This window comes from Schistocerca gregaria, chromosome 8 (genome assembly GCF_023897955.1).
Source record: "Schistocerca gregaria isolate iqSchGreg1 chromosome 8, iqSchGreg1.2, whole genome shotgun sequence".
Lineage (NCBI taxonomy): Eukaryota > Metazoa > Arthropoda > Insecta > Orthoptera > Acrididae > Schistocerca > Schistocerca gregaria.
The window spans coordinates 399,883,655-399,902,280 of record NC_064927.1 but is presented as its reverse complement, the minus strand read 5'-3'; the positions used below and the strand labels follow the sequence as shown (position 1 = coordinate 399,902,280).

General features: G+C 41.7%; 1 protein-coding gene across 3 annotated transcripts in view; it reads left to right on the top strand.

Moving 5' to 3' along the window:
• Positions 1 to 18,393, top strand: part of LOC126285311 (UDP-glycosyltransferase UGT5-like) — a 126,700-nt gene extending 108,307 nt beyond the window's left edge. For all 3 annotated transcript variants that reach the window (XM_049984609.1, XM_049984610.1, XM_049984608.1), the window contains one exon: positions 17,988 to 18,393. In XM_049984609.1, the coding sequence (XP_049840566.1) occupies positions 17,988 to 18,279 (292 nt within the window). In that variant the 3' untranslated portion in view covers positions 18,280 to 18,393. The remainder of the gene's footprint in view (positions 1 to 17,987) is intronic.
• Positions 18,394 to 18,626: the final 233 nt, after the last annotated feature.

Below are 18,626 nucleotides of genomic sequence, written 5' to 3'. Positions count from 1 at the left end.
TTCGAGTATCGGTCCGGCACACAGTTTTAATCTGCCAGGAAGTTTCACCAGTTTGTTTGAGGTCCTACATTTACCGTTATTCTTTATATGAACAGGAATGGGACTCATGCGCTAATGTCAGTCTAGGCTTGATACTAAAAGATGCAATGATAAGGATTGTGGCGCTGCTCCGAAGGAAACCTGCAACCCTCGGGGGTCATATGTCTGAGGGTTGCATCTCAAACTGGTGGCAGCCGTGGGGTTGCTGCTATGTAGCACACCTAACGGACCCCTAAGTAGAATATAAGTTAATGCCATACTATCTAATCCTACAAGAATTCCTACAAGATTATAGAGTTCTAAAAGGGTATTAATAATGTTTCCTGTTATATTCGGTGGGTCCAGTTTCATAACTATATTCTAGGCAACGGGCACAGTTCGAGCAATAGACTCGTGTCACATTCAAAGAAACGAGTAAATTGAATGAACATTTACATAGCACGGAGTGAAGCTAGAGCACCTACTACAAAAGCGGGAAGTTCGTCTCAGTACCCCAATAATTTATTTCGCAGCCTAGATACAGTGAGATCCAAACGTGCAAGGTAAAATGTATACAGACCGCAGAGGATCCTGAATTGAGTAGAATCAATGATCGGAAGTGAACATTTCAGGTTGTATGGGATCTTGAATGAGCACTTTGCAGGACGCATATGTTTGTAAATTACTTGTGTTGCGTGAGAAACTGCCAGCCAAATCGGTGAAGGTTGCGCCGACTTTAAAACACAATATACAATCGTATGTGATGTGCTCACGTTGGTGTTTCCACTACCTGTGTTTCACGACTGATGATGCAAGATTACATATAGTGTACATATAGTATTTATTCGATCATTCAAGCCAAGGAAAGCTGGACGAGATTCTCACCAAAGAATTACACTCATAGTAAAGTTTAAGGAAAATTGTGTTCGTTCCACTGTGAAAAGGTCTATCAAAAAACAGTTTTCAACTTTCCAGTGAATTGCACTCTTCAGAAAATTAAGAATACGAGTAGAACAGAGATTACACCAGTGTCATAACCAACGTATAGAATCAATAGAGCCAAATGTTTCTGAATCCGAAGTACAATTCTGTCAATCGATTAACAGCCAGTACTGCTATGCTGAACTTCAGGAACTTTTTATTATCCATGAATGAGGCTCTTTCAAACGTTATGGTATTTTCAGCTACCCCATAGCACGTCTGAGGAGATCAAATCCGTAAGCTAGGGTCATCTCAAATCATCAGCAATTACAGTCTATAAACTAGTTGACCGGAATTGTACAAGATCAACAAATGAGGTATCATTTGAGTAATGGATGACCCTCGGTTTCCAGTTAACTATAGTTGATGGAAACTGTCCAACAATTTTCAGGGTGAGAGTCTGGTTGGTGGTGAACACTTCAGTTGCAAATAACATCATCGTTCTCGTGGAAGGGGACGTCCTGTCCCAATTAATTAGTTGCATGTTCCTTAGATGTGGAACACCTCAGTTTACAGGATATGTTTACAAGACTAGTGTTAACATTAAGTAATACATTTTTTTGTATTAACTAAAGGAAACACTTTCTTTAGTCCCACTCATGCAACTGCACTTAAAAACTAGGTTTTTCAATATGCGCCAGTTTTTAAGTAGCAGTTCGTCCAAGGAATACAAGAAGTTGCCCAGTAGAGTGAATCTAGCTTACATTTCAAACTACCTGAAAGATATTTTATGTTATTAGGCAAATCATCAAAAATATTTGATGCTGCGTATTGAACTCCTTTTTGAATAACTGACAGCTATAATAAAGGGCAATAAAGATCATTTTTCCCTCTAGTATTCTAAGTATGGACACCACTGTTCTTCTAAAGTTGTATTGGATTATTTATGACGAATTACGCTAGCGAATATACGCAATGTGACGGCGTCGTTATAATGCTAATTCCTTGAAGATGAAACTACATGACACCTGTGGGCGAACACCACATATTCTTATTCCATAAGGCATTATTGAGTGGAAATATACAAATAATGCCAGGAGGCTGAGTCATTTTTTCAAGGTCATCAATTATATGAAGAGCACAGGAACTAAGTTTAATTGTTCGAGAAGCTAAGATCAATATGGTTCAAATGGTTCCAAGCACTATGGGACTTAACATCTGAGGTCATCAGTCCCCTAGACTTAGAGCTACTTAAACTTAACTAACCTAAGGACATCACACACATCCATGCCCGAGGCAGGATTCGAACCTGCGACCGTAGCAACAATGCGATTCCGGACTGAAGGGCCTAGAGCCTCTCGGCCACAGCAGCCGGCAGAAGCTCCATAATATGCTTGTTACAGTTCAGGTTTTCATCTATATGTGCTCTAAGAAATTTCGATTATTCTGCTGTATTGATTGATTTCTATTAATGAGCTACATCAGTTGTTTATACGACTCAGTTTATTATACTGAAATGAACATAGTGTCTTTTTCTCAAAATTTGGGAAGAGTCCGTTTTCTGAGAACAACCTTATAATTCTTTGAAAAACGTCACTAATGGTCTCTTATGTTGCTTTCTCCATAACGGGATTTACTATAACATCAGTATCATCTGCAAAAAGAACAAGTTCTTTTTGTTGGATATTAAGTGGGAGGTCACCACTAATATAAGGAATAGTAGTGGACTCAAAATTGAACCCTGTGGGACTGTCTTTGTGATTTCTCAACCATCACTAAAATTTTGTACCCTTCCAATTGAGCATAACTTTTTGCATTCTGTTTATTATGTACTATTCTAACCACTTGTGTGTAAAGTCATCAGTTCCACAAAACTTGAGTTTTCCTAAATGTGTAAAATTATCTACAGAAACAAACACCTAGGAAAGCTCACAAACAATATCAATTGACGATATTTTATTATTTAAGGCTTGCAATATTTGATGAATGAATGAATAAATAGCATTCTCAATCGAGCACCGTTCTGGAATCCAAACTGTAATATGGTAACCAAATTGTTACTGGTTAAATGTGAAACTACTCTTGAGTACATTCTTTTTCCGAATATTTTGAAAGAAAACATCAGTGAGGAAATCTAACGATAATTGTTCATGTATTTTTTATCACTTTTCTTACGATGGGGCTTAACAATCACATACTGCTATCTGTCTAGAAAAAAATTTCTGTGGTAGAGGTACATTACAAACGTATATCACAACTGACATTGCTTATTAAGTTAGAATAACTATTCAGAACTCTGTCTGAAACTCCATCAACGCCATATGCCGAGACATTTCGCTATGATGTTTCATGAAGCTGTTGGTCTATGAAACCACAATACAAAATGAAAACGAACTGGATAATAGTATCTTATCTGAGTGTCTTATGGTACAATAGCCAACAAGAAAATGTGAGAGAATGCATAAAAATGTTACATGCCTTTATAACGCTAGCACTGCAACTGGTGACGGTCACTTTGACAAGTTACTGTTCGGTTAAGTAGTTGCTATAAGTTGTTAATGTCAAAAGAAGGTGTAATATTCATTTCTGTCGACCAGTTTCTTATCTCAAATTACACACCTCAGGATCCTCTAGCATTTCACGGATTTCAACCCTAGAATTATTTAATAACTTTTACCAGAGGTCATGTTTCCGTTATGACCAGAAAAAATTTAGTTGCGACCACGCAACTCGATGATGGTGTTAATGATTCTCTACATATTCACCCTTCAAAGCAACACGTTTTTACCAACGATGGATGACTCGCTGGGGATCCTGGTTGTAGAAGTTTGGCTCTTCAGGAAACGTTCCAACTCGTCACCAATCTGGAAATACCTACCACACAATGACTTCTTCGTCTGAAAAAAGAGGAGGACGTCACTGGGTCCCAATTCAGGAGATAATAGGGCGTGAGACAAAATTTTCAATACACGTCGGGCTACGTCTGTCCCCTGTTGTTCGGGCTAGTATGGAATGAACTGTGCCAGAAGCGTGAACAACAGCGGACTGATATAATAGGCCATGTATTAAAACTATGAAACAGTGCACTGATAATGGCTAGGCACAAGCCGAAATCTAAATTTGCTTTAACAAAACTTAAAAAAAAGGATGACTGATTCCTGGGCTCCATCATTTGGAAAATGTGTTATAAGATGTTACGCTGTTACCGTACACTTCGACCAACTCAGAACCTATAGTTTCGGCGTTGTCTCCCTTCAAATGCAGAAAAATTATTGCATGATACTCCGCTTTACCAAAGGACTGCGCCATCTTATTTTGGGTCTTCTAGCGGAGAACTATGATACGGTGGTGACGGATTTCACTGTGTACCTGGACTGCAGACGTGAACATGCAAACAATCAAAAAATTAATTAGTTATCTTTAAGAATACAAAATTTGGGTTTTTAAACTCCACATCCTGCAAAAAGCAATTTATTTCTATTGAGCCAGATATGCTTCGACCCCTACCTGTTATCTTCCGAGTGTCTCGAAATGTTTCTGTAAAAGAATTATACAGAGTAGTATTTTAGTGAGGTGACTTGCTACAGCTATTAGGAACTTGAAAAACTGCATTTTAGCTGTCAGTGGTAAAAAATATTCTTTATTCTTCACCAGCTTTGGTCGTAGCGACCATCATTAGAGAAAGAAAAGGCAATAAATCAAACGGATAAGCAATTAATTTCTCCTTTAGATGAAAGTCTTCAAAGTTACAAGATATTTACGTAACCATACGCAATACATCACGACTCTATACGGCCTAAAATTGGCCTCCCAGTTACGCATAAAAAATTAGCAAGAGGACTAATTTCAGTAAAAACTGCATGAGGACTGATCTCGGTTAAAACTGAGATCAGTACTTGTGTTACTTCTTTCATACTCCGTTGCTGTTTAGAGTCATTGTGTATTGTGTATGGCTAAGGGAACATCTTGTAACGTTGAGTTAATCTAAAATAAATCTAAAGTAAAGATGAATGATTATCCCCTGATATATGCTTTCTCCTCCTCTGACCCTGGTTGCTACGACCGAAACAAATAAAGAAAAATTTGTACAGCTGACGCAAAAATGCGTTCTTCAAATTATACAAAGATATAATTGTTTGCCTGTTTTAAGCCTAAAAACTATAACACGTACCTCTTTATTTTCTTTTGGTTGCTCTCTTGAATTTAAGTTAATTGTGAAAGCGGATTTGTACAGGTCCGCTTTTTATAGTTTAACAGCCTGCAGTTGCAGAGACATCGGGAGAATTTGTGTAAAAAGTTATTTATTTTTGGAACGTTTTTCCTAGAGTTTTAGAGGTGTGTAGCCCGTACTGCGTTTTGCATCCCATTATGCAGCATTTCTGTATTTTATTCATTGACTGTAATTATTACATTTCTGTCACACTTTTTACCATTTACCATCACCTGTGTTACACGTTTTCATACATAGAGCGAGTTTCTGGAGTAAACTCATGTCGCCGTACTCATCGAGGGAAACAACGTTACTGTCGACAGTCAGCTGTTCCTAGTCGGGTTTTTGCCTGGTGGGGAGCTAATATTGAATGTTTGGTTTTCGAGCTGCGTCTGCTAGGGAGAAACCTACTTTATTGTGTATGTGTGTTCGTGTGCGTGCGTGCACGCGCGCCTGTGTGTATGTGTGTGTGTGTGGGGGGGAGGGGGGTGGGGGGAAGAGAGAGAGAGGTGCGGGGTGGAGGGGCCTGAGAAGCAGGAAACAAAATTTTGTTACATAGTGTCGTATATTCGTTCAAAATTTGCTTTTCTTGGATTATTGCTATCACATTTTTCAGCTCTGTGGTTCTCAGTACACCTAGTTTAAAAGTCTCTTCACGTTTGGCCTGTGTAGGCAGATCTGCATGAGCTACAAATTAACTAACGGATTTCAAATTTGTTAAGATTGGCTGCGAAGATGTTGTGTTAAATGTGCTGTTTATCTGTAAACCTCGTTTCTCCATTACATTCTACACCCGTTTCAGTTGTGTATTAGTATGTACCACACAGTGTTCCTTGTTAGGTTTTCTTGTTCTCCTGCTTTCCCTGTGTTTGTCATGTATTGGCATTCCTAGCTCTTCGTTGTAACTGGTAATTTATTCTTGGTTTGTTCTTTCTCAATTTGCTTTATTATTTTGTTGTTTAGTTTGTTTATTGTTCGTGTGTTGTGAGCTCTGACCGCTCAGTCAACTGCCTTCAGTTCAAGGCTTCTGTGAGAATAAATTACACCAACATAGAGATGGTAGAAATGCTCCCCATCTATAGAGAGCGTAACCTAGCAGTACAGTAGTCACCGGTGGACATTGTCCGTGTGTTTCTGTTTGATTACTGTGAGCTTCAGCAAGTGGACGAGTTACATTACCCTCAGTACCAGCTCTGTGTACTAAAGGAGAGTCAAAGACAAAATCGTGTCAGATTTGCAATAAAGTCGTGTTTACGCGAGTGACACCCTGTGATGCGTTTTTCGACAGATATAAATGAGAGGAGATGAATGAAAAATGTAGGATGCTATTTAAAAAAGACCTACTGCTGTTAAAATTATCGTAACCGACAAACCAACAAGAAAGGCCATCATGCTAGTTAATGGCCACCTAGTAGCTATGCAACAGTTGCTACAAACATTTTATTTTTATTTTGGTTCTTGACCAAAAGTTATTAGAGGTGGTAAAAAAAGGGGGGGGGGGCTCACTGTATATCTGAATGAGGTTACTTAAAACTTTTAGAATTAGTTTCTTGCAAGCACAATTGGCAGTTATACACTCTTGGAAATGGAAAAAAGAACACATTGACACCGGTGTGTCAGACCCACCATACTTGCTCCGGACACTGCGAGAGGGCTGTACAAGCAATGATCACACGCACGGCACAGCGGACACACCAGGAACCGCGGTGTTGGCCGTCGAATGGCGCTAGCTGCGCAGCATTTCTGCACCGCCACCGTCAGTGTCAGCCAGTTTGCCGTGGCATACGGAGCTCCATCGCAGTCTTTAACACTGGTAGCATGCCGCGACAGCGTGGACGTGAACCGTATGTGCAGTTGACGGACTTTGAGCGAGGGCGTATAGTGGGCATGCGGGAGGCCGGGTGGACGTACCGCCGAATTGCTCAACACGTGGGGCGTGAGGTCTCCACAGTACATCGATGTTGTCGCCAGTGGTCGGCGGAAGGTGCACGTACCCGTCGCCCTGGGACCGGACCGCAGCGACGCACGGATGCACGCCAAGACCGTAGGATCCTACGCAGTGCCGTAGGGGACCGCACCGCCACTTCCCAGCAAATTAGGGACACTGTTGCTCCTGGGGTATCGGCGAGGACCATTCGAAACCGTCTTCATGAAGCTGGGCTACGGTCCCGCACACCGTTAGGCCGTCTTCCGCTCACGCCCCAACATCGTGCAGCCCGCCTCCAGTGGTGTCGCGACAGGCGTGAATGGAGGGACGAGTGGAGACGTGTCGTCTTCAGCGATGAGAGTCGCTTCTGCCTTGGTGCCAATGATGGTCGTATGCGTGTTTGGCGCCGTGCAGGTGAGCGCCACAATCAGGACTGCATACGACCGAGGCACACAGGGCCTACACCCGGCATCATGGTGTGGGGAGCGATCTCCTACACTGGCCGTACACCTCTGGTGATCGTCGAGGGGACACTGAATAGTGCACGGTACATCCAAACCGTCATCGAACCCATCGTTCTACCATTCCTAGACCGGCAAGGGAACTTGCTATTCCAACAGGACAATGTACGTCCGCATGTATCCTGTGCCACCCAACGTGCTCTAGAAGGTGTAAGTCAAGTACCCTGGCCAGCAAGATCTCCGGATCTGTCCCCCCTTGAGCATGTTTGGGACTGGATGAAGCGTCGTCTCACGCGGTCTGCACGTCCAGCACGAACGCTGGTCCAACTGAGGCGCCAGGTGGAAATGGCATGGCAAGCCGTTCCACAGGACTACATCCAGCATCTCTACGATCGTCTCCATGGGAGAATAGCAGCCTGCATTGCTGCGAAAGGTGGATATACACTGTACTAGTGGCGACATTGTGCATGCTCTGTTGCCTGTGTCTATGTGCCTGTGGTTCTGTCAGTGTGATCATGTGATGTATCTGACCCCAGGAATGTGTCAATAAAGTTTCCCCTTCCTGCGACAATGAATTCACGGTGTTCTTATTTCAATTTCCAGGAGTGTATTATTATTATTATTATCATTATTATTATTTCCAAGCCGGTGGATGAGTAATTATTGTCGGCTTCTCGTAACTGAAAATTTCATCACATACCTTGTACTGGAAGCATAAACACTATAAACAAACCTAAAGAGTATTTTCAGTGTATTCTTAGAAATTTTAAACGTCGGGTTACGCAGCAAAATTTTTATAAGAAATATTTACAAATAAAATTAATGGGAAAATCACCACTGTACTGTAACTACTGTGTTGTTCATGCGAAACAGTGGTGAAATTTAGAGTTTTGAGGGAATAAACAGTCAGCAGAGAAGAGGGAGCCCTAAAACACTTGTTCAGACACATCTGATAAGGGCTGTTCCTACGTTTGCAACAGAAAAGGAAACTTTATCTATTTCCCAATATTTTATATACTCTGGTCGTAAGAATTTTCCTTGAGGGAAAATTACTTCTGTGCTTATGGATAACAGTGTCACCATAGGCAGGCGTCTACAAGGGAGACGTTTGCCTCTCTCATGGAATGGGAGTAGAAACTTTTTATTCATTATAGAATTCTCTCGAATTTCTCGCAATCATTGTCTACAACTCCACTAATTTACATAGCTAACGTTGTTGACCGAGACGAAATACTACAATTTTAGCAACCACTACATTGCCTGGTTTTTTTAGCTATTCTGTTCACGCGAAATCATGCCTCCTGAACGGTGCAACGGTGGTTTTGACGCTAGTCTGCAGTTAACATGGATACGAACCTTGACAGAACCTTGTGGAAATAAAGTCTTCAATATTTTACTGCTGCGTCCTAGTTGAGCCCTTACCTAACTCCAAAAACTACCCAGTCAGTCAACGAGGCGCACGCATTCCATCGCCGATTCCCAGCACATAAAAATGGCAGTAGTATACGTTGAGATATAATTAAGTAATCGATTATAGAGTATGGAAACAAAGTAGATCGGAACACCTTGCAACAGACTCTATGATTATAGCCTAACTTGATATTGTGCAAATTCTATTTCTGTTATACGAAAGACATGTTTCTAACAACAACGCAATGTTGGTGACTCGTTGCTGGTTCCATAGATACCAATCAAATCTTCAGAAATAGTGTTTTCAGAGCCCTGTAATAACTCCATATTTCGAATACTGACACCAGATAAATGCATCACCTGATATTTCGTTGTCATAATTTAAGGATCTAGAACATGATAGGATAATACAATTCATAAAGGACTTATTCTTTTTGGCTAACAACAAAACTATTTCACGTATGGACAGAGGAATCTGCTGCGTAATATCAAAATCCAGTTAACAGATGTTTTCAAATATATAGGCCAATCAACTTATGTTAGAGGGCGAAAGGTAATCGGTTCCGAGAGTTCCGGATCTTCTACAGAAAATTGGAATAGACATCAACGTAAACATCATTTCTGCTTTTTTTTTTCTTTCTTTATCATGAAAATCACACATTGCATGTTCTACCACCATACAGTGAGACCTTCAGAAGTGGTGGTCCAGATTGCTGTACACACTGGTATCTCTAATATCCAGTAGCACGTCCTCTTGCACTGATGAATGCCTCTATTCGTCGTGGCATACTATCCACAAGTTCATCACGGCACTGTTGGTCTAGATTGTCCCACTAGTTAATGCCGATTCGGAAAAGATCCCTCAAAGTGATTGGTGGGTCACGTTATCCATAAACAGCCCTTTTCAATTTATCCCACGCATTTTCGATAAGGTTCATGCCTGGAGAACATGCTGGCCTTTCCAGTCGAACGATATCGTTATCTTGAAGAAAGTCATACACAAGATGTGCATGATGGGGGAGCGAACTGTCGTCCGTGAAGACGAATGCCTCGCCAATGTGTTTCCTATATGGTCGTGTTATCGGTCGGAGGATGGCATTCACGTACCCACAACCGTTACGGCGGCTTCCATGACCACCAGCGGCGAACATCGTCCCCACGTAATGCCACCCCAAAACAGCAGGGAGCCTCCACCTTGGTGCACTCGCTGGACACTGTGTCTAAGGTGTTCAGCTTGGCCGGGTTCCCTCCAAACACGTCTCCGACACTTGTCTGGTTGAAGTCATATGCGACACTCATCGGTGAAGACAACATGATGCCAATCCTGAACAGTCCATTCGGCATGTTTTTGGGCCAGCTGTACCGCGCTGCATGGACCTCGCCATGGACGTCCGGAGTGAAGTTGCGCATAATGCAGACTATTACGCACAGCTTGACTCGTAACACGACGTCCTGTGACAACACGAAAAGCATTATTTAACATGGTGGCGTTTCTGTCAGGGTTCCTCAGAGCCATAATCCGTAGGTAGCTGTCGTCCACTGCAGCAGTAGCCCTTGGGTGGCCTGAGCGAGGCATGTCGTCGACAGTTCCTGTCTCTCTCTACCTCCTCCACGTCCGAACAACGTGGCTTTGGTTCACTCCGAGACGCCTGCACACTTCCCTTGTTGAGAGCCCTCCCTGACACAAAGTAACAATGCAGACGCGATGGAACCGCGGTATTGACCGTCTAGGCATGGTTGAATTACAGACGACACGAGCCGTGTACCTTCTTCCTGGTGGAATGACTGAAACTGATCGGCTGTCAGGCCCCCTCCACCTCAGAGGCGCTACTCATGCATGGTTGTTTACATCTTTGTGTGGATTTACTGACATCTCTGATCATTCAAAGGGACTGTATTTGTGATACAATGTTCACAGTCGACGTCTATCTTCAGGAGTTCTGGGAACCAGGAAGATGCAAAACTTTTTTGATGTGTGTATCTAAAACTGGATCCCTAGCACATCAGTTGGATTAATATTAAAAAAATATTAATGTCATTAATAAATTATCCATAACATTGGAAATGTGGTTGTCATGTGAGATCTAGGGCCAGTTTTGGAATCACCACTACATCTGCTTTAAGATGAGACACTTTATATAACGTTTCACAGTCTGCTAACATTTGGTAAAAATTACTTTTATTTTATTTCGCGAAAATGGCAGAATGATTTGTGGCACAAACAGACGACTTAGATATTATTGGTACCACATTTTTATACATTCTGGCTGATTTAGTATGCAAGTGACAATCTCTTTTGTGTTAAACGTTTCATAAATTAATATACTGCTTTGCACAAAGCATCTTATTTCCACTATGGAATATATTTTTGGGACCTCATATTCCCTAAACTGGAAGGAAGAGGCATGTCTGTATGCAGATATTTAAGGAATGCTACGAGTATCGCGTATTTTCTGTGATTGACAAATTAAGGTGGCAACAGTGAAACAACATGGCCGATATTTCCACTTACTTATTAATATGTGGAGCTTATAATGCCTATAGCACAACTAAACCCAGGGACCAAATCCTGAAATGGTATGACGCCAATATAATTCTTCTTTGTAATTGATGCGATCCATTATTTGGATTTACGGTATCATTTAATTTATAGGAGCTATAAATTTGTTTTAGATATCCAGTGATAGGCAGTGCTAAAAGGTTCCACTGACTCGTCCCCAGTTCCCTTAAGGACGCCCCCCCCCCCCCCCAATTGACGCAGAATCGAATCTCAACGGTAGTTTACCATTTGTCTGTGTAAAAAGAAAACGCATGATAGCTTACTGATTCTGCACTCAGCTTTGCACAAAAGAAGTACTGTAGCGCGGGCGGAAGAGCAGAGCCTTTGGAGGCATTTATATCAATATTTAGGCCTAGTTTCAAACATATCATTTGAAAATAGAACATACCTTTTTTCTAGAAGGGAGGGACCGAAATGTGGAATTCCAAGGTCGAGAACAACGTGCTCCCTAGGATTGAGATCGTGTTGAAGCTATGAGTGAAACAAAGTGCTATATGCAGTTAGAGAACTACGTGTTTTGCGTTCCAGTTGGCATGGTACATAATAATGAGACAAACTGGAAAGTTGAGGATTACCTTGCTGCAGTCCTAGGCTGCTAAAAGTTGATGCTACTCCCACATTCGTCTACACATATATTGGCTCTGAGCTACACTTTACATAACCAGCCCAAAAAATATAGTTTTCACAACAGGGTTTGTCCAACTTCAGTTACTCCAATCGACATTAAACAAAATAGGAATTATGAACGTTATGCAATACAACTATTAACATGAACAGATGTGGAGTTTTATATGCAAAGTGATTAGATGACATCAGAATTAAATTAAGCTTTTCAAAAATTTATTCTCTGTTTCTTCATGCCAAAGGGTGTTAATGTTGATAGTCTACAGTATTTTCTCAATAATTTTGACTTTTTTTCCTATTTCAGACATTTAATTTTCAGTTTCAACCTAATGTTATCGGAATATGAAAAAAATATTTTGTGGACATTTTTAGCTTTATTTTATAATTCATTAGATACCCTAGAGTTAATCATAAGAGGATTTACTGACAGAACGTTGAACCAAAAAGTTGGATCCATATTCATATTAATAAAGTAAAAAGATGTACTTTCCAAGAGCTATTGTAATATTCTTACTTTTTAAGTACCAAAGTAATATAGTTTGAAAGCTCTAAGAGGATAAATGTCAATGTTTTGAAATATTATAAGTCATTTGTACTTCTCGTCAAATTTAGTTCTTAGGGAATGACGTGTTTTGAAACTCATCAAACTAATTACATTTGGTGTCCCACAAGGTTCAATCTTAGGGCCCTTACTTTTCCTTGTGTATCTGAATGACGTTTCATCAGTAACATTACCAGTTGTCAAGTCTATTTTGTTTGCAGATCATATAAACACTGAAATAAATAGTAAATCAAGTGAAGTCTTACGAGGTGTATGAGGAAAGTATGGAGACTGATGTTTAGCTATTATAGTTTTATTTGTCCTTGGAGTCTTTTGCGGTGGCATTTTTTGAATAAAGTCTTCTCGGTTTTCAAGTCATGTCAGTTCGAATAAAATTGTTGAGCTTTCGATGACCATATTCGCCATCGTCGTCAGGAGTAAAACACTGACCACCAGGGCTGGTTTTCTTTCCTTTATGGTAACTTCAACCCTATGTGAGCAGGGATGGGCTGCAAGTTGCACATTGATTCCGCTCTTCAGCTGAGCAAAACACACAAATGTAAAACAGAGAGATTTTAAAAATAACAAAGGAATATAATGTGAATTAAATACACGAAAGAAGAGAATGTAAATGGGGGACATTGTTACAACTTAAAACCAGAGAGAGCATAAACAAAAACCACTCTGGATGAAGACGTTGAAGAAACATTGGCGGCCTGTAGTGTGTAAGTCTAGGGACTGATGGCCTAAGCAGTTTGGTCCCATAGGAATTCACATACATTTGAACATTTTTTATGCAGAAACCATTTGTCTCCTATGTATGGTCTCACTCGATTTGCCATTTTCCTAATCATCTCAAAGACATCTTTGTCAAACAACTGATTGACAATATGTTCTGGAGGAGCAAATTCCTTATGCATGCTCACGTTTGAAGGTCTTCCTGAGCGAGGCTCATCTCCAATGTGTTCTCGGCTTTGCAAAAATTATTTGTACCAGCGAAAAACTTGTTCTCTTGATAAGGAGATCTTCCCCATAGGCCTTTTTCAACTTTTCAATGGTAACACTGAAGGATTACAGAAGTTTGATAGCAAACGTGATGACATAACGTTACTCTGCATTCCGCTGTTCCATCTTCATAACACAGAACAAATACTTAACTTCATTGATGGCTGTGCGAACTTGAAAATCGGTCTGAGCATCTGGAAGTGATGAGCACCCCGGGCCACACAAGTGAACAAAGCAGCGTTGCCAAATCGCTCGCAGTGTTTTCAGTCTAATACCTTTCTCACCCACCTCGCAGAAATATCGGTTAATCAAGTTTACATCGATATTCATAAATAGTTCCTTGCCAATTCTTTGTCAATAAACTTTTAAAAGACTCAGTACAAGCAGTTCTGCATGAAACATGATGACAAACAGAAATAGTGAACTGTGTAAATTTTGGGGATTACAGACATAATAAAATCAGCTAGCATGAGCACATCACAGAACAGCTAAACTGTCCAAAGAAATCTCTGACTTCAATGCGAATGTTGTCAGATATTGGGGATATAAAAATTATTTTCATTCCATAATTCTATGTGCGAATTGTTTTTTTTTTTTTTTTGTAACCCATGAAGTGAAACTAATGTTTTCCTGGTCTAAATGTCTAAATACCTGTAATAAGAATTATTTGTGGTGTGAACTCCAAAACGGCCTGCAGAAGCCTCTTTATGGAAATAAGGATATTAATAAGTGTTTCTCTTTATATAAGTGGCGTTCAAAAAGAAACGAGCCGGAGGCATAATTACAGAAGCCAGTACCTGTATGCTAGAAGTATTGAGCATGGCTGTTAAGACACTTGTCCCACTGTGACACAAGGCGGTGAATGGCTGTCTCATAAAATTCCCGAGGCTGCGACGTTAACCAGTTCCGCACACACAGCTGGACGTCTTCGTCCGAGATAAATCGTTTTGCCCCTCAGAGCCTTTTTAAGGGGACCAAAAATGGCGTAATCACAGGGAGAGATGGCCAGACTGTATGGAGGGTGGCCGAGAACGTCGCATTTGAATTTCTGCAGGCGTGCCGCGACTATGTTGGCCATATGAGGCTTTGCATTGTCTGGAGCAGAATGACCCCACAGGTGAGATTGCCTGATCGTTTTGATGATCGCTTGGCGAAGGGTGGTCAAGGTTTGCAAGTAACTCTGGGCATTCACTGTTGTCCTGTGCTGCAGGAAGTAAACCAGGAGGAGGCCATCTTGGTCAATGGAGAACGTCAGCATAACTTTTCCTCCACTCGTGTGGATGGCCTCCACTTTCTTTGGTAGTGGTGATCCTAGATGCTTTCACTGGAGACTCAGCCGTTTTGATTCTGGTTCGAAGCGATGACACCATGACTCACCTCCAGCCACCACCCGTGCCAGCAACGCGTTCCCTTCCTGAACATAGCGCTGCAGATGAGCAAGACTGTGGGCCATTCGACATGCTTCCTGGTGTGGTTGAAGATTATGGGGCACCACATTTTGCGCATGTGCAGTCGTTTCTTCATGTTGGTGTGAACACTTCCGACGCTCAATCCGACCACAGCGGCTATGGCATTCACTGTCTTTCGGCGGTCCTGGGCAATGAGTGCATCCACCAGCTCGACGATGTCATCGGTAATGCAGTGTGGCGCTCCAGACCGTGCATCATCTGCTAACGACACCCATCCTTCCCTGAAGCGCTTCTTGCCACGCCTTGACTCTCGAAAGGGACATGCAGTGTTCGCCGTACACTTGTGACATGGTCGATGACTATCCACTCCTCCTACTCCTTCCGTTGTCATAAAACGAGCAACACTTCTTTGCTTTTCTGTTGACGCCTCCATGTCACTGTTTGCAACGCAACTGGCACTTGGCAGCTTTGGACGAATGATACATGCTGCTGCTAGTCTGTACAGTCACGTGACGTGCACGTGTGCCCTGTAGAGATGGGCTGCGAACTTCCACACTTTGGTCGGAAACCACACCTCTTTACACACGCCACAATATTATCCTCCTGTCACCAATTTGCTCATTTCAGATTCCGGCTCGTTTCTTTTTGAATGCCCCTCATATTTATTCTTCAATGGAATATGTCATTAAAAATCTTCCCTACCGGCCATTAAAATTGCTTCACCACGAGGATGACGAGCTACAGACGCGAATTTAACCGACAGGAAGAAGATGCTGTGATATGCATATGATTGGCTTTTCAGAGCATTCACACAAGGGTGGCGCCGGTGGCGACACCTACAACGTTCTGACATGAGGAAAATTTCCTACCGATTTCTCATATACAAACAGCAGTTGACCGGCGTTGCCTGATGAAACGTTCTTGTGATGCCTCGTGTAAGGAGGAGAAATGCGTACCAGCACGTTTCCGACTTTGATAAAGGTCGGATTGTAGCCTATCGCGATTGCGGTTTATTGTATCGTGACATTGCTGCTCGCGTTGGTGGAGATCAAATGACTGTTAGCAGAATATGGAATTGGTGGGTTCAGGAGGGTACTTCGGAACGCCGTGCTGGATCCGAACGCCTCGTATCACTAGCAGTCGAGATGACTGGCATATTTTCCCCATAGCTGTAACGGATCGTGCAGCCAAGTCTCGATCCCTGAGTCAACAGATGGGGACGTTTGCAAGACAACAACCATCTGCACGAACAGTTTGACGACGTTTGCAGCAGCATGGACTATCAGTTGGAGACCATGGCTGCGGTTACCCTTGACGCTGCATCACAGACAGGAGCGCCTGCGATGGTGTACTCAACGACGAACCTGGGTGCACGAATGGCAAAACGTAATTTTTTAGGATGAATCCACGTTCTGTTTACAGCATCATGATGGTCTCATCCGTGTTTGGCGACATCGCGGTGAACGCACATTGGAAGTGTATATTCGTCATCACCATACTGGCGTATCACCCGGCGTGATGGTATGGGGTACCATTGGTTACACGTCTCGGTCACCTCTTGTTCGCATTGACGGCACTTTGAACAGTGGACGTTACATTTCAGATGTGTTACGACTCGTGGTTCTACCCTTCATTCGATCCCTGCGAAAACCTACATATCAGCAGGATAATGCACAACCACATGTTGCAGGTGCTCTATGGGCCTTTCTGGATACAGAAAATATTCGACTGCTGTCCTGGCCAGCACATTCTCCAGATATCTCACCAATTGAAAACGTGTGGTAAATGGTGGCCGAGCAACGGTTTCGTCACGATATGCCAGTCACTACTCTTGATGAACTGTGGTATCGTATTGAAGCTGCATGGGCAGCTATACCTGTACACGCCATACAAGCTCTGTTTGACTTAATGCCCAGGCGTGTCAAGGTCGTTATTACGGCCAGAGGTGGTTGTTCTGGGTACTGATTTCTCAGGATCTATGCACCCAAATTGTGTGAAAATGTAATCACATGTCAGTTCTAGTTAATATATTTGTCCAATGAATATCCGTTTACGACTTGTATTTCTTCTTGGTGTAGCAATTTTAATGACCAGTAATGCATCTCTTTTTCAAACCTACAACTTAGTTCATGGAATCAATACTTGAAATAAGAGTAATCTTCACAAAGATTTGAAGTCACTTACTTTGATCCAAAAAGGTGTCCTGTATTGAGGAACACACATTTTTCAATAACTTTTCAGCAGGCATGAAAAATTTTAATTGCCAATAAAGTTCAGTTTAAGGGGATTTACTAGTGGCCAGCTCCATCTACTCCAGTAATGAAAATCTTAGTAGAACGAATTAATATATAAGACTAAATAATATATAATATATAATAATATATAACACTAAATAATGCGAGTATTAGTACAGTCTGACTTGTTAGAAATTCTGTGCAGTGATATGGTCATTGTAAATAAATGTTGTAAAAAGATCTTTCTGCTTAGTATTCGTTACATTTTAAATGAAAATATGTTTAAGATTGTTTTAACTCATTCCACATTTGTAACGATCATTTCACTTGGGGTCTGTGGAAGGTATGTTAGCAGATTTGTTTTTCATTGCAAATATTTACTATGTATTCTTGCTTTTCTGACGTTCTGAATCCTGGATGATCTCTTCACTATGGATGGAGTGGAACAGAAAGTACATGTAATTTAATCTAACCTAAACAGCGATAACAAAAACAAAATTTTTTGAACCTTACCCCCTCATGGAAAAATTTTCTGTGGGTGACCATGACTATCACATAAACGAGCTCCATTCTGCATGTCAGGGAATGCAAAATCTAGCCAGACGTTTCATATGAGATGGTAGCTGGTAGCAGACGTCGCCTGAAGTGTAAATCCACTTGTTCGCAGTTACATGAAGAGAGCCCAGGAGCTGTCGAGTCTGTTCCACGACAGACCCCGCACCCCTCTGGAGGAGGCCGTGTACTGGACGGAGTACGTGGTGCGCCATAAGGGCGCGCCGCACATGAGATCGGCGGCTCTGGACCTGGCGTGGTACCAGCTGTGGCTGCTAGATGTCGTTGGCGCTGTGATAGCCGCCGCTGCACTGGCGCTATGGGTCCTGGTGGTCGTGCTCAGAACTCTGTTCAGGTTGTTCGGCCGCAGTGCGTCCAACACAACAGCTGCAAAGAAGCAAGCGTAACACCTAGATCGTGTCTTGTACCTGTATAAATGTGTATTACTGGTGAATCTACGAAGATTTTACCACGTACTTTTTACTTGTAGTGCATTAAATGTTTACTATTTATTTTACTGACTTGATACTATTTTTTATTGTGTTGTTGTGACAGTTGTTTTCTCCCTGCATCTGGAACCCATTCCATTGATCGACATTATTTTCGGAACCCCTTGCATCCGTCCAATGTTATTGGAGAACCTGCAGAGGATTTTAAGTTTTTTTTCATTTTTTACATATACAAAAATGCAAAATAACTTACACATCCTACTGCTGAACAATTCATAACAGACACAAGAACATATTATGTCATC